Genomic DNA, 17,950 nt, shown 5'->3' on the forward strand with positions numbered 1-17,950 from the left:
TAATAAATTGTCTATTTCTATTATTAAATAATTTTTAGAAAGTTAAATATCAAAATTGTAATTCCGTCTCACTAAGTTAATTTTTAGATTGGTTTCAAATGAAATAATTTATTTAAACAAACGAGCACGTCATTTATAATAATAAGAAGTCGTACTATTTCTATAAATCTATCGATAATAAATAAATAGAGCCCGATGAGTGAGTACAGTTTATTCAGTTGATTCGTTAAAAGCAATTGGCACGTTCCAACCAATTTCTTCGCAGTCCCACAAGAATAAAAACTCGAGGCCTTTCTCTCATTACTTCTAAGCCGCTAAGATTGATCTACACATTCAACAAGTATTTAAATCCATTTATCACAAATCTCACGACATATCAAATCATCAATTATTTAAGAATTCAGAATATATTGTCTATGAACAAAACATGCTTTTTCTTCTCCTTTGTATTACAATAACAAGGAAAGTTACCTAACTATTAATTTATTAAAATATAAAAACAATGAAAAATCAAAATATATATTTTCTTTTATCTTAACCACTTCATTTATATTATTTAAAAGAACTTAAAAGAACATAAAAATTACAGAAGAAAAACCACTTATATCTTCTGGTATTTTTCAAGCACCAATACCTCAACTTTGACCCCACTTTTCTCGTCTATGTTGAATTTTGAAAGATACATATGTAGGATGTCATAAAATTTAATTGTTTTGCGCTTTTAAAATTAACCAGTATTTAAATCAAACTTTCTATTAAATTTAAACCTAGATAACTTCCCTTATTAATGCAGACCATCAGGATTCTTAACGAAAAGCGATACCTCTCAATAAAACACATCCCTCATACCTAATCTAACTAAATGATATAAATATAATAGGAAACAAGATTCCAAGTATCTTTATAAAGACTACGCAAGTGGAATATTAATGAATAATCAATAGACCTGGTGAATTGAGTTTGCAAAAATTTCTGAAAGACGCATAGGATTTTGATGGATTCGATAATAAACACATTCACGGTAGAGTTTCCAATCGTTTCAAGCATCGAACATAATAAGGTTTACAAGCTAACGCGGTTAGATGCTAAGATTCGCGTCGAGTAATTCGTTCTTGAGAGGCTGAACTTGCACTGTCACGGAATTCTCGTAGAAGCCACTGGATACCAATCGAACAGAAGTTACGCCGTACTCCACCAGCTCCCGATAATCTGAAAAACAATTAATAGCGTAATTATGCCGTCTATGTTTCTTTGAAAACTTTCCCAGTTTTGACTATTTGACTCCAATCTTTTCTTCGACGTTTCCTTAAATAAAATAATAAAAAGTACGTTTCATAGTATCTTGAGTTCTCCTGATTCAGATTCCTTGTTTTAGTGATAAAATAAAGGATCCAAAACGAGGATGATAGTCAAACAGCTAAAATTGGGAAAATTCAGTAAACTGAACAATTACTTGATTTAGAATTGATGTATACAGTGGAGAGTAAAGAGAAGTTTAAAGAATAAGAAGTTATAAGAATGTTATAATTGAGAAACACAATTCAATTGCCAATAAATATAATATAGACGACTGTTATCAATATGCTAAGAGACGTTCAACAATAAATAGGTTTATAGTTAGCTCGTGCGTGGGTCGACATAAAGCTTCCGATTGAGATCGATATTAGTGCTACGAGTTATTAATCGTATTACCTGGTTTAGAATCTATCCCGCAAATAGAATCAACTATCTGAACTTTGGACGTGTCCAGGCCGTCGCTGCCTCCAATTATCACTTGATCGTGCGGACTGGTTTCATCGCACTAGAAATCAGTATTTAATTAGTATTTTCCAATTATAACATATACGCATATATAACATATAAACAATTACATAAACTAAAAGACCAGCAAATTTAAGAAAACATAGATAAAGTATAAGTCTGGAAATGTTTACTACATTGTACATTATACTAGGTTGTCCTATAAGTTTCTTATAATATCCTTATAATATATAATAATCCTTTCTTATAAGGAAATAATAGATGCACAATAGCTTTTATTTTATATTATTTCATTACAACACGATATGTAATACAAAATGAAATACATAATTCAATAAAATAATATAAAACAACAAATATTGTGCATCTATTATTTCCTAATAAAACGAAATAAATTTTTGGGACAACCTGATAATACTATGCAACTATATCGTCTATACTATTCTTGTTAGAATTTTATATCTTCCGCGATAATTATGTTCACGATATCTACTAAATCTTAAAATCTGCTATGTCAAGCATCGCTAGTATGTTTTTTATATTTATTTGAAGTATCTATAAAATATAGAAAACTACTAGTGAAGAAGGGTGGTCGAAATGTTACGAACTTTTCGTAGAGTTCCGGTTTCAGTGGTACGAGTGGCTCCGAGGAAATTCGAAACCCCAACGCCAAGTGCGATCACATGTACAGTGCCTGGATAAAGTGCGACGTAGGTGCAGTTAATACGCCGTCCATAATTGCGCAGCGTGTACGGTTCCTCTACGCTCGCTGCCAAAACATTGCAAGCTGAAAAATGATCAAAAAATATTCTTCCTTACACTGTGTTAATAGGAAACTATTATTGAAAATTACGGTAAATTTTTATGTGACAATTTCTAATTTTTGTAATTTAGATACCAGATATAGTAAATACTAAAATATATTGAATATAATAATACTTAGGCAAAGGTAACTCATTCAAAATGTCTTCTTTCAAATACTTAAAATTTCGATATATTGTGAAATACAATATTGATACTAAAAATAAGTTAGTATATTGAGAATTGTATTGCACCTTTATATAATAATTACAAGCAATACCTATTTCAATGTAAAGTAGAAAATGCAATTCTCAAACTTTCCATTGCATATGAAGAAGGTCTCTAAATATTACAAGATTTAATTCTAGCGAATTTACGAAATTATTAGCAATTTCTATAAATTTATATTTCAAAACCTAAGATTGAAATATACATCTTCTAAAATTTTCAGTTTTAAATTCATTCAAATTTCAAAGTCATTGACTGCCACAGAACAAAATATCTGCAAGAAATAAAAAAAAGAAAATATTCAACTACTTTCAACTTTAAATTTCTGACTTTATATGAAAATAAATTGATCGACGTTCGACTCACGTCTAGGATTTTTCAAAAATTTGGCGAAGAGCGTGAACCCTTTCCCAGGCTTTGGTATTCTGTATCGGATAACCGCTGCGTTTTGTGAACTTGTGAAGCTCCTCTTCGCACCGATATTTTTACCACAGAATTCGCTGCTTCTCTGTTTCAGCGGCAATCGATGGTCCATTTCGCTAGGGAACACTTCACCGTTTAATTCCCAGCCATCGACGACCTGCACGATATAAAAATACATTCTGAATGGACTGTTGTCACGGCACAGTGATGCATTGGAAAAACGTATCTACTGGAATGAATACATACAAGTAAAATACACGTTTCTGTATTCAAAAAAGGAGGCGAGGATTATCGGAGAGAAACTGAAACTCTAGTACTATACAATAGCCTCCACTATATAAAATGCTCAGTAATAAATATATTCGAAAATGGAGAATTAAAGGATTACGTTTTTCAAGCTTTATTTCGTAGCTATGGACATTGAAAGATTAACCAACATGCTCCTGATGATTGCACTATATAAAGTGTTCAACTTTGCAGGCATAGTTAATAAGTGTCTCTATGAGCCGAAATAAATTGAGAATGTAGAATGACAAAATTAGGTTTGAGGTTTCTCTTGTTAGTTATTAGCACTTAAAGATCGAACACAATGCCCCTGACGCGCGGCAGACTTCTTTGCAAGATCATATGTAGGGCAGCCTAAGCAAAGGAGCACAGATTATTATACGTACAGTTGTGAATATACATACATATAAATATATATACTGATATTATAGTTTGTAATTGTTATTTAAAATAAAAAGTTGTAAAATTTGTCTATATTTATAGCATTTGGAGGTGCGCAAGTATTTCTTTATTCATGCGATAATCATAATTGTGTTCTTCTGAAATGTTATACATAACTAATTATTATATCTAATATATATATCTAGTACATATAGATATTATATATTCAGTATATAAATATACTAGATCGTATTATTAGTATGAAACATATAACACTACACTATGTAATATCTTATACCTTGGTTTTGTTTTCTAAATTTATTCTATTCTTTTAATTTTATCATATAATATTTAACCATCCCATATGCATCTTTAGGTCATAAATTATCAACATTATGTTGTATTTCCTCACCGAAATCAATCCACGGTGTTCACAAGGTATGTCAAAGGTGAGAAAGTTAATTTCTACTTTTTGATCCGGTCCAGCTAGGAAGAAAATTCCACAAACTTCGTCGTCGTCAGTTTTTGAGGTATATATGAAAGATCCCGGCTCTGCCGTGATAAACATACAGTCTGTAAAAGGATAAAATAACCTTTGATTTGGAAAAAAAGTTTGAAATAAATATAAAACAAACTTCTTTATTCAAATTAACGGCAAGAAACCAAAATAGGGTTTATATAATTGATAGATTCATAAAATATTCATAATCTTGTCCATTCGTTAATTCATTTGATAAATGAAAAAAATATTATGTACCTGTGACGGGTTTAAAACGCGTATAAGAACTTATTAAACCATTCTTCAAATCCTGTCGATAAAAATCCTTTGAGAAATGTTCTCCAGCAACCTGGAAAAAAAATTATTCATTTTAGAAAAATTCTTCCTAAAAGATTGGATTCATTATTTTAAAAAATGTTTATTTATTTGAAAAGTTTCAGATAGGATTTATTTATTTGTTTAAAAAATTCGAAGCAGTAGAGATCCCATAAGTCTTCCCTTTGTCAATTTCTCCAACTGTATTTTTATCTAGTTGTCTGCCGCTCCATCAGAAATCTAAAAATTCAATAGCCGCTGAAATTGATTTTATCGAACGTGGGAATCAAAAACAATCAACAATGCAATTTTTGTTTCAATCTGGAAAAAGTAACTGAAAGAAGTTAAATGTTCAATCTTCATCTTTTAATTTTTAATTTATAAATAGATTTTCATATTTTCCAATTTAGATAGAGGTGAAAAATAATATTTCAAAAATAAAAACTTCAATAATACATATACATATATGAGTTTGAATAAACAAGCCTTCAATTACACCCTAAGCTACCATAAAAGCAGAGAAATATAAAGAAGAATCTCACACAGAGAAATACATTTTCTGTTAAAAGAAATGAGTCTTTGTTCCCTAACGAACGAAATGCTATTCAGAATCTCCTCTCAACAGGATTTCTTTTGTAAGTTACGTTGCTGACGTTAAAATCCACATATAATAACATAGAAAAGAATATTTACGACCAATCGATGAATAACTGATATTTGAAGTAGACCAGGAGAAAATCTATCCCATCACGTGGTTGCCTCTGAAAATATCTTTATCGACAGGCGGATATTACAGCATGATTGTCATCGGTGATGACAATTACTATTGTTACCAACCATCGACATTCCTCAGAAATGTAGGAAACTTGTTAGAAGCTATGATCGAGTATAAAACAGTCATCGATGTTAAAAAATATTACAAAAATATTAAAAAAATTTAATTCATTAAAGCATAATGCAATCTTCCCTAAAATCTGAAAATATATATGTTAAAAACAATGTTTTATTCCTTTAAATTCTAACAAATAATTGTACCATTATTTTATAATATTCATCGATACCAACAAATATTTCGAAAATTCATTTCTTCTTAAGAAGACATAGTCTAACTTCTCTTAAAATTTAGTTAACAATTTCTTATGTAAGATAATAACGTCTTTTGAAGAAATATTTGGAAGATTGTACTCTGCCTTTCTTTAAATTTTAGTAGATAATTGTACAAATATTTTTAATTAACTTTTCAAGGTTTCATAAAAAAAGTTCGTGACAAGAAGAGAAGGATATATGAAGATATTTTCATAACTGGAAAAATAGAGATTGATTGGTGGAGGGCATAGGAGGAAAAGCGAAATTGCTTTTCCTCAGTGACAATTTGTCGATCTCCGATGAATTGCAAGGAATGAAGTCTCGACTAAAGGAAGCATTAATGGATAGAGGGAATTATATTCCCTGAGGGACTGTTTCACGATTACTTCGCCGTGGTGTAGCTGGATAAAATTCAGTGAATTGACTGGCTGGCAGCCAATAACAAAGGAGCTGGTGGCCTTCGAACAAACTTTTTGTAATCTTAATCTCCCTTTGTATAAAACATCTCAGTGTACTGAAAAGAGTTTCCAATATTAGTGACGCAAGTATCTGTATTGTTGAAACATATTATAACATAACTTGTAATACAAATGTTATAATATTTGTATTATAGAAAAATGAATATTATATTTTTTAATATATTGAATTAAAAAATAGAAAATTATGATATTGATATCAATTATTATATAAAACTATTATAATATAAATGTTATATCATAATACATATTTTTATCATAAGAAAAGAAATACTATATTCCTTAATATAAGAAATCAAAGATTATTATAACATTGTAATTCTAATATCAATTATTCTATGTAATGTCTTATAATATTAAATTTATCTTGCAAAATGTAGATTGTATAATCTCTTTTATTTCAGAAGAAATTTTTAATGGATTATGTAAGGGAAATATCGAATTTCACATCGAATCATTAAAGGAAAAGATGGAGTTGGATATACCGGAAACGTAATCGACAGTTGTGCAATCTATTTAGATTTACTCAATATGCTTTCTGAAGATTTAATACTATAATATGAATGTCAACGTCACAAGTAATAAAAGAAGGACGATACAATTTATGACTGATGATTGATTAACGTCAGAATGATACGAATCTTTAATGTATCCCTAAATGCTAGACTGATTATTTTACTGCGTTTTATAAAAATTCACATTTATATTCATACTAGAATCATGTTAAATGTTAACCCTTTTGCCAGTTTTCTTTCAAATATCTCCCTTCATTTTCAAGCGGAATATTTTTACGATAAAAAAAGTTATGGAACTGCGTATTTCGCATTCCACTTACTATTACATTTTACATTTAAAAATAGTGGCGGTAAAGGTTACGCCGAATGATTCGTGTAATGTTAACGGCCAAATATTTAAGAGTTAGGGGTCACGAGAATAAATGGACCTTACGATATCCATTACATTCCAGGAGCCACGATAAACCTGGTAAACGGCAGTATTTGACCACGCGACTCTTTCAAAGAGTCGACACGCCAATTTCCTTTTTATTTCCAATCCCTGATAACTTACAGATTTTCGTCTACGAGGGGATTCCCCAATGGATTTGCTGGAACTTATCCATTCAACACTGATTTTCTGATTCTCCAAATCGATATTCCTTCTTACTTTCATTAACACTTCATTTGAATGCTCCTTTTTTATTGAAATATTTGCTCTTTCAATACTCTCAATATTAATTTTTTCTCATTACTACAACATGCTTTGATGTTCCAATTTGTTATATCCTGAAATGCATTTATTTGTTTCTGATTTAATTACACAATTCCTTTTCTATTTATGTTTTCTAATTTCTATATTTCTTACTTAACATAATTCTTTCATCGGTAAAACTTTAGAACTCTTAAAATTCTTTCTTATATATTTTTTCAGAGTTCTACATTGAACTTACTTTGGTGTTTAATTACAAAGTTCCTTTTTATTTACTTCTTTCTTTAATTACTATAATTCCACTAGACCATAATTTCTTATTATTGCAATTTTAGACTCTGAAATTCCTTTTACGAATACTGTTTAACTTAATTATAAATTTTGTGCCTGTTTATCTTTTTAATTATCATAATTTCTCCTTACCACAATAATCTCTTTACACTACCGGAAATTCTTAATTTCTTAGGAAGTTAAGGTAGGGATTCGCTCTTTTTTTTTCCGTCGATATAGAAATTTTTTCCAGTTCGAGTTTTATCGCAGTAAATCATGTTTCGGAAAGACATCACCAAAGGCGAAATCCTGGAGTGATGGATTACTTCCTATTCTAATGCCATTGGTCCGGAATGAACACTGTCTATAGAACTAGTAAAGTAACAGAGGGGCATGAACATTAGGAACTTCCGAAGTCAAATAAAGTTACTACTAACGGTTTTGTGGAAAGTCAGCATTAGTGATAGTTGACTGATTCTACAGGATAAGATGGTGTTCTATTCAACTTCCGGTATTCTGAGAGGGATCACTGCCTGAATGTATCGTAGTAGGTAGTAGAAGTCAAGCTTTGGTAGAACACACCATACACTCGAAGAAATTGGAAGCGTAGAAAATTAATTGTAATGTTCATGAAAACATGCAAACATTCATCTTTTTCATCATATCATATTTCATCATTTATAAATACACTAAATTGCTTATATATGTAGCTAACAATTATAATTCGGAACCAAATTGTTCATAACCAAACTTCAACGAATCACAACGTATAATAATCATAACGCGAATTATAATATAAATTGTTCATATTTTCATATAACAAATTATTTACTCTTGTATACAGTATACATTTTACATTTTATTTTATGTACCGCACTGTAGTTTGTACTTATATACAATTACTACTAGATATAAACTACTTGCATATTTATATACAATACGTATAAGTAAGTTACTAGAAGTTAAGTACTGTATATATAAACTTATAACTGATACATACTTGCATAAGTAATAATTGTATTTCAAAACCAACTGGTAACAGAATGTGTAAGTAAGAATTATAATTCGAAATTAAATGGTTTATAAGAAAATGTTCACGGATTACCAAATTATTTACAACAAAATTGAACGACAGTTCTGATTTTTCCATCATACTCTTGAAGTTAATAGTCTTTCCAGAACCATTATTCTCGATCCTCGAAACACAACGATACACAAGTTCAATCGAGGGAGTCATTTAAAATATAACGCGTCACTGATCCTTTCGATTTTCGATACTCGTGCATGCATACGTAACCTAAATCACTCGATGACATAACCTTAAGCTGCTTCTTCTGCTTTATACTGTTCTTTATATAAGGGGAAAAGATATTTCATGCTTAAAAATTGACTACCGATATACGGGATACGTTGCGATATTCGGAACTTTTTGAGATTGCTATAATAAAATATAAAGCTCTTTATTGACCTGCGCGAGATATCGAACTTAATGTGAATATATGTCTATCCTAATGTGTTCATTTCTTATATCGAAGATGATCTTCGGTGAAAGAGAATATATATAGTATAGAAGATTTTTAATATAAATAATAAAGATATACAAAATTATTAGCACAGATCAAATTTTTCGGAAAATAAAGGTGAAATTTTAAGTAAGTCTTATAATCTTTAGTCTATCATCTAAGAAAGTTATAATCTATAAACTGCAATCTTTTTTATTAATGTCTTTTGTAAAATATGACTTTTATTCCTGAAATGGTGAAATGGTACAACATAGATCATTACTGTTAAGCATCTATGCAATAAAAATAAATGATACAAAATACATAATGGATTGCTTCCATTGAAACATAAAATTTAATTAAGATAAAATTCATATATGAGCTATATAATGAAATATAATTGTTTTAAACATTAAGGTCGGTATTATTCGATATCAATCGATATTTCCAACTGTTGCTTCTAATATGCATATTTAAACCTTAAATTCAAAAGTTGTATTTTACAAAGAGATTAAGTAGAGAACCGTTTTTTAAAAATTTATACCAATTCGTAAAATCTGTGATCGATTTGCGATAAAATCGATATTTTTCAAATGTGTATTTTCCAAGTTTATACAAATCTATAAAATACGAGTAGATTTATATTCATCATTATATATAATAACATTTTGTATTTCGAAAATGTGAATGATTTTAGTCGATGACGTGCCATTTGATAGATATCCTTAAAACCAGGTGTTGTACGTCAGAATCGTTTTTCAAATCACGAAACATGACTCGATTACCATTGTTACACGTGAACCAGTCGCGTTGCTAGCGATTTACGATCGAGAAGTACATAATCGTGATACAAACAACGGAACAGCCGCGGTAAATATTTGCGATGACACGGATTTACCTTTTGCGACGAATATTATACCATGAACCAACTTCTTTCATGTAAATTGTACGAAATTCAATCGAAACTAATTCTTCCATTCTCTTTCTTTTTTTTATACACAAATGGATGATAATTATTAGATTGGTGATTTTTATGTACATACATATGTATATATCTCTATAAACATGATTAAAAGTATGGAATTTCAATGGAAAATTGTATCCACCAAATATTATAGTAAGTATTCTATTTTGGATATTTGTTATATTTTTGTATATTATATGCTTTGTATGCATTCTTGTTCTTTCAAATGAATGCATTAAAATCTATAGTTTAATTCTACTTACACTACTCTACATTACTATAGTATGTGCATAGTATATGTAGTGTATTCTACTTACGCTATTATATTTTACTTTCCTTTTTTTATATTCTATATCAATCTATATCTAGGTCACTATATTGTTTCTGGCAGATAATTAGGTTATATTAGTATAGATGCAAGTGGTAAGGAAATCTAAAAAATATTTTGGACTAAGAATGATGTATTTTTAGATAAATAATAAATGATGTTCAATAAATGTACACGCTTAATAGCCAATGTATACACATAGAATTTAGACTTTTATTAGCTGAAGTTTATTGATGCATTGTAGCAGATATGTGCATTGTTTAGTAAATGAATACTAATTCGCGAACTAACGATAGGTTATGTAAATATACATACTAGAAATAGTAAACATTTTTACATGTAGCCAACATCAATCAATAAAAGTATAAATTCATAGATCAAATAAAATCGTGAGAATCGTACAGGAAGTTACCAGATTAGTCAAGTACGAAACTAATTAATCACAAAAGTATACATTTTTATACTCTGTCAACATTTTTATTCTTTGACTAAATGTAAATATCACTAAATCTTATGTAAATGCATATATTAATTGTAATCGAAATACAGAATGAAAAGGATATTAAATATGTTACTAGGCATTACTAGGTTAATCACATAAAGAACCATTTCGATTTAAAAATTGAACTAGTACGAAAACAAGCATTTTCACGACATTTATTTCAGTATATTTCTTTGTCTTTTTATACAAATGGCAAAACCGAATTGTCCTCGAACCACAATTTATTTGGATTAACAAGGTTTTTACCATTTTATCCATTTCTCCTGTTTTCACGTATTTTTATATTTTTCTACATTTCCGTTTCATTAGCAGCCGTGCAATTAAAAGGAGAACAATTGCAATATTTCTACGTTTATTTCGTCTTTTTGTTTTTCGAGGATTACAATAGAAATTCAACACTTTATAACCTCGTTAGTTTGCATTGTGCGTAAGTACGTTGCCACCTGATTTTTGCAAGTTACATGCTCATGTTAAATTGCGTTTGCACTGACAACAAGCAATTGCACTTTGCAGGTCGCCAGAGTTGCCTGATAAGCCACCGAAACGCAGAAAAGATCACAGAACACATCCGCATTGAAATCCTCATTGGGACAAAGGAAATGAAAACCAGAATGAATTAAGATGAAGTTAATAACGACGAAAATTAATCACTAGACCGTGGATGTTTATAGAAATCCATATTTTATATTAGTGGTTATAATTAATGAAGAGTTGGACGTTAGTATTGTAATAGTAATTAAAGAATTGAATGTTGATATCGTAACCGTAATTAGAGAATGGCAATTTAAATAGAAATTTATTGCTTATATGATGATTTTAGAGATTACGTATTAATGTGTATTTTTGCGTCTAAATTTTTCACAAATGCAGGAAAATTTAATAAAACTATGCTATTCTAAAGTAGCATAAATATTCCAAATGTAATACTCGAAATACTCGTGATAATATTTAGCGAGTGAAACGAACCTCTAGTTAGATTCTTCTTTTTTAATATTATTTATAAAAATACGAATTTATATTCAATCTATTAATCATATATTAAGAAACTCGAATCTCCAAATATACAAATAATTCTCCAAAAATCAGGAAAACCCTAATTCTTATCATTGTTACATTTCAGGTTTTTCCGGAAGTGAGTAACATACAAGTCCCGTTTCGTTTGGTTACGAAATGTGCTACGATATAAAGGGAAAGCACTTGATATTTGAAGGTGATTCGTCATGAAGTTTCATTAAATCCGAGAGATTTAACAACGACATCCTTCTTCGTTAATCAGATTACCGGTCTCTGGTTTGCTTCACGGTGCGGAACGAAGTCAAATGGAATTGTCTTTGAAGATCAATGTGTAACACCTCGGTTCTATGGTCTTTGGAGACACCTCGACGCTATGGAACATGAGCTTTTTGTATTCTGAAACGGATCTTGAATGGGAAGAAGGTCGTAAGAGCCGACGAACAAACTTTAATTGGAATCCTCTTGAACATTTAACATTTCCTATCTTATTGTTAAGCTTTCGACTTAAATGTAGTTTACTAGTCCCTGTGGGAATTCTGTAGAATAGACCCACGTGGAGGGTGTCTGCTCGTTATTGTCCAATGAAAAATGAAAAGTTTCTTTATTTAATAAATGAACAAAAAGCAAAGATTAATACGCGCCATTAGTTTTTTTTATAAATCAACAAAAAGATCATATCAATAAGAACATATTATATAAATAACATTATTCGAGCATAAAATAAATAATAATTAAATCGAATATGGGCAATAAAATTTTTTTGGAACATTTACAGTTTTTCTTTGTTAGATGACAAATATTGCATTTTCAGTAAACATTATATTAGAAGATTGTACCAGTCATGAAAAAATTCTTGGTATTCGTTTATTGTACATTATTATATATGTATATTCATTTTTATATATCCGGTATTATATATTTGTTTATAGCATATAATGTAACAAACACAATCCAAATAATGATTAACACTATAATAACAAGTACACAATTTTATACTTGAATAATTACGAATATACGTACGATAAACGAAATGAATATACATTGAATATGCGAATTATGAATATGTATACATGTACAATATATGTACAAACTAGGATATCGAGTAAATAATGTGTTAATAATGTTAATTGCTTGTCATTATTAATTGATTAGTTTGTGGCATTGTTCATTGAATCTATGATGAAACTATTGTGATCCTATTGGTGGGACAATCTACAAATTTATTCAATGTATCTCTTTATTCTACTTATTACCAATAAATAATTAATAATATGATAATTCTACATTGTATTTAAGTTTTTATTTTTAACTACATTCTTTTTCTTTCAGAAAGAATATGGGCGCAGAGCATTGATATGAGAGATGAACGATCACTGCCATTTTGGAATGGAAAGATTCACCTTTAGTTTTAATTAAACTGCTGGAAAACCATATCGAAAGCTCCGACGAAAGCGGAGAGAAAGGGTTACTGAGGCCTTACATGTGGTGTTTACTTTGTACTACTCGTGCAAGTAATTGCCATGACAAAGGGAGGGAAATGTATCCCATCGTCGACCCGAGTAATGATCGATCAAAACTCCATTATTGACATTCTTTTGAGTAACGCGTGCAAGAACGATGGAAAACCAAATTAAAATCATTTGAATATGATTACCTTATTTTCTGAATGGATGAAAGAAATATAATATGTATACAAGTACATAGAAACAAATTGATTGCTTAGATACTGCAAAAATGTTAGGGCGAATTAATTGTTATTTTATAATGGTTATATTTATATAGGGATAAAACTCGTCTGCTGTATACTCTATTTCTGGAATACAACGGAAATAGAAACAGTATGTTTAGATACTTTTACTTCTTTCAGACATCAATTATTTCAAAGCTTCTATACTTCACATCAAATTTATGCGTACATATTAGACGTTAGGTGGTATTATATTATAAATTTTCATGAAATATATTTTATAAAGATTACAGCAGGAAAGTGATATATAAGTCATGCTTTCGTTCTCCTTCTTCATAAGTGAGCAATTTTAAAATAATGAAACGATTTTATCTGCATTTAAATTGTGTTTAAAATACAATTCTAAGTACAAAGAACATTTTTTGGTTCGTTCATGCATTAAATTAGAAGACAAAAGTTTGCAAACGTTTGTTTTTACAAGACTTACGTCTTTGAACCTAACAAGTTATTCTCTTTCTAAATAATTAGATCTACCAAATGATATTTAATGCGACAAACATAAAAAAAGCGGCAAATATAGACTTATCATATCTTCATTTAAATATCAAGCGACATTAAAATCAGAAAAATCAACTTTCCACGTTTTATCTCCTGTGATCTCATAAACGTTACTCAATAAAATAAAATATGATATATCGAGCTGCATACAATTTTCCAAACGTCCAATGCTCGTTATTCAAACCATCACAACATCTTCAAACAACATAAATCTCTTTACCTGTTGCTGATAGCGTTGATAATCGGCGTTTCCTTTGATTACAGCTGAAGCAGCGTTGAAAACTGCAACGAAGAGCAGCAGCCTCGCCAAACAATATACTGGCCCATTCAGAAACATGATTCCCCCGGTTGAATGCGAAGAAACCGGAAGTAAATGTTGTTGAAAGAAGAATGGTATGGTTTGAAGACGATTCGTTGACGTTTTGAAAAGTCGTGTCTTTTGTCACTGATTCGTATTGTTGTAACGTACGGGGGGAAAACTCGTGGAGCTGGCGTCAGGACAAACTGGAGATTGTGTGGCGTCGCGACGCGCGGCGTCCCTCTTATAGCCGCTAGTCCAGCCCGCGATTCGTCCACGCTGCGCATCCCCAAACGCTTGCAACTGCCGACGATAACGCTGATAAAACAGCCTACGTTCGCCTGCACACCTTTCTCCGGTGAGTCGAAGACCTTCTGTGTTCGTTAGAGGAAGCTGGATTATGAAACAGAATGATAAAGGCTATATAATTAGAAGAGAGAAAAGTATTTTGAATAAGGATATTTGGAAGATGGAATTTTCGAGATTGATAGGAGAGAGAAAGTTGCAAGAAATGTTATTTGGGAAGTAGAATTTTGGAAATTGAAATATAATAGGATAAGAATATAAATGAAATTTAGATCGATTGATTAGATTAAAAATGGTTATCTCCAAAGATAGGGAGGAAATATGTAATTGTTATATTTATATGTATATGGGATGTTATTCTCGAGAATTTCTTGAAATCGACGGTGGAGATTAATTGATTGGAGAATTGAAAGCGAGAGAAAAATTGTTGATAATTAAGTGGTAGAGTATTTGAATTTTTACAAGATATTTTTGCAAAATTTTGTATAACAAGAAATCTTCTCGATAAATGATTTTGTTTAAATAGGACGGAATAAATTTATTTAAAATGTCCACTTGATTATTGTAATTGCGAGATAACGTTTTTAAGAACTTGAGGGCTTAATAAACGGTTTAAGTTGATTAATTCTTTGACTTGTTAGTTTTATTGAGCCAATGATCAAGATCTAAATTTCTCGCTCTTTCTCTTTCATTACTTCGTTAGGGCGAGTTCAGTGAACGCAATAAACTGTATCTCCATTATAAGTGTACACTAAAAAAACGTGGTATATCTGGTTATTGAGCTTTACTTTCCAACAAAAAGAACATAAAACAAAATTAAGAAGATAGAGATGCGCAATGCATTAAACTATTTAAAGATAGACGTATAGATATAGAAAGTAATATAAATTATAATAAGCCAATATTGCAGCAGATTTATGCAAATATATTTATGCAAATCTATAATTTTATAAATATGAAAAAAACTTTAAATTATAAACGAATCTTATTTAAAACATGTTATACATTTTTACATGTAATTCTGTGCATTTTTGTATTTTCAAATGTCCCATAAATGCATAAAAATCCGTAGTCTACCAATTAAAAATAGTTTAAGATTATCTAGGAGTTACCGACCTCAAAGCCCATGTATCACGGTCCGCTAGTAGAGTAGATCAATTTTTCTATCGTTACTGAGAAACAAAATTAAGAGCTTAAAAAGAAGAACTAAAATTAATATTGGAAAGGTATATTTATAGAAATTTATATTATCAACGGGACTACCGTGTATTATAAATCACGGACAATGTCTTTTTGAATAAATTGTCGCTTTTATCTATTTATAGGAATAAACAATTATGGAAGTTGCTGCAATACCATTGATTAGAGAAAACTAGCATGAAAAATTCAAGCTCACTAACTCTCAGGTATGTAAATCAAAGAAAGACTTTCGTTCTATAATGATGTCCCTAAGGAAATAATATCTGAAGAAAAAAGCTCTCATGCAAAAAGAAAATCCATTTTATATCTTCTACTTTCAAGAAATTATTTAAATGTTTTTTCAGCTTTTTAATAACAAAAAATATTGCTTTGGTTTACTAAGATGCTTAATTACATTGTCAAAAAAAAAATAACACTTATGGAACTGAAACATAAATAGGATTCTTTGACTGAACTTAATGAAGTTCTTCTCAGTTACTGTGTGTGGGTTAAATTAATGATTTTATCTTTGAGAAAGACATGAATGCAACTCAAACGAGTGTCTAGAGTCTAGAAGATAACAAGGGAAAAGTATAATGTTGTGGCTGCAGTTTAAAACAGAAGGACACTCGTATTACTGATTATATTATGTATGCCACATTTGCACAAGCTATAGAATTTAAAGGACGAACATAGTAAGTGGAGTTGACTCTCCATTTTCACATAATGCATAAAATTACTATTTAATGTTGTGTTTAGAACTTTGAATTTCTTTTATTAAAAGTGGAATTTGAGTGCTTTTATTAATAATGGAGTAAAATGAATCCTGAATGTTTACATTAATATATTAATTTATGGAGCTCTTTGAAAAAACTCTACTTATCCTACTAATTACTTTCATTTATATTTATCATATTGGGACTCTAGATCCTGTTTTACTTGTATTTTTAACGGTGATAATCTTAATTTTTTCGGCAAATATGCTTCATTTATTATTACGCTGTAACACATATCGCAACCAATGTATGAATGGTTGCTCGACGGCAGGCACCCAAACCTTTCTTCTTTAAAGCTCTATTATCACCGATTAAACTGAGATCAAACATGAAAATATAAAATTACATTAATTTGTGATTAAAATACATTAATTTGTAACTTCTGATCTCTAATAATAATAATATTAGTTCAATTATGCAATAGAACCCAGTACCTTATATTTATGATTAATATTAAATTTAACATTAAGTAATTTATATTCATAAGAAACTTCTCTCCTTCTAGGCGTGTGCACTTATGATACTGTCCTACAGAATACAATAAAAGAATTAACCCAATGTCCTTCCACTTCCCCGAAGAAGAAAGAAAATTGTTTAACGCTTAATAAGTAAAGTGCAATGGATATTGGCCTCCTGCAGGAGAAAAACAACGATCTTTTAGTATCGCCAACTGCGAGAAAGATGAATATATGCCGAATGTACAATATGGTAGTTTATACGTTTCATCCCCCTTGGGACCAAGATTAATTAAGACCACTGGCCGTGATGTTTATCTGAGCTAGTAATTGCCATAAACTCTACCAATGATTGCGGCTTGCCTATATTTTTGAAAAAAATATCAGACCTCCCTAACTAATTACGTTTACCTTTTTATTTTGAATATTTATTGTGCCTTTTACATTTCATTATTCCTTTTAGATTTTTAAATGCTTTGACTTCTCTAGTATATTTATATTCTGTTCTGTGGAATTTCTTTCTTGAAAATTTTGGAGATTTTATCTTGTATTAAATAGATGCCTCCATATTTCATTACTTATTCTTGTAGCTAATATTTAAAAATTTTCAAAACACTATTAACTCCCGCCTTTTATACTATCCGTGATCG

The 17,950-nt window shown here is 30.0% G+C and overlaps 1 protein-coding gene and 1 long non-coding RNA gene across 4 annotated transcripts; one reads left to right on the forward strand and one right to left on the reverse strand.

Annotated features, from left to right (window-relative positions):
* Positions 1 to 88: 88 nt before the first annotated feature.
* Positions 89 to 14,816, reverse strand: LOC100647798 (corticotropin-releasing factor-binding protein). The gene is made up of 7 exons (XM_003403108.4): positions 14,507 to 14,816; positions 4,637 to 4,727; positions 4,292 to 4,452; positions 3,157 to 3,370; positions 2,370 to 2,548; positions 1,693 to 1,801; positions 89 to 1,209 (listed from the first exon to the last, which is right to left on the reverse strand). The coding sequence occupies exons 1-7, from the start codon at positions 14,621 to 14,623 to the stop codon at positions 1,079 to 1,081; spliced, it is 1,002 nt and encodes a 333-aa protein (XP_003403156.1). The 5' UTR covers positions 14,624 to 14,816; the 3' UTR covers positions 89 to 1,078.
* LOC110120204 lies at positions 9,146 to 14,482 on the forward strand. 3 transcript variants are annotated; one of them, XR_007226869.1, is made up of 4 exons: positions 9,146 to 11,454; positions 11,541 to 11,744; positions 12,148 to 12,464; positions 13,371 to 14,482. It is a non-coding gene; the product is annotated as an uncharacterized LOC110120204 (long non-coding RNA). The 3 variants fall into 3 exon arrangements; XR_007226870.1 differs by lacking the exon at positions 13,371 to 14,482 and having other exon boundaries at positions 12,148 to 12,237; positions 12,304 to 13,168; XR_007226868.1 differs by lacking the exon at positions 13,371 to 14,482 and having other exon boundaries at positions 12,148 to 13,168.
* Positions 14,817 to 17,950: the final 3,134 nt, after the last annotated feature.

Source organism: Bombus terrestris, chromosome 16 (genome assembly GCF_910591885.1).
Source record: "Bombus terrestris chromosome 16, iyBomTerr1.2, whole genome shotgun sequence".
Classification (NCBI taxonomy): domain Eukaryota; kingdom Metazoa; phylum Arthropoda; class Insecta; order Hymenoptera; family Apidae; genus Bombus; species Bombus terrestris.

Excerpts from the sequence above, each read along its gene's own strand:
- LOC100647798 (XM_003403108.4), bottom strand. The coding sequence starts at position 14,623 with ATGTTTCTGAATGGGCCAGTATATTGTTTGGCGAGGCTGCTGCTCTTC. Across the intron at positions 3,371-4,291 it reads AACACCGTGGATTGATTTCG|GTCGTCGATGGCTGGGAATT; the intron begins GTGAGGAAATAC and ends TATATCGTGCAG. Across the intron at positions 1,210-1,692 it reads CGGGATAGATTCTAAACCAG|ATTATCGGGAGCTGGTGGAG; the intron begins GTAATACGATTA and ends ATTGTTTTTCAG.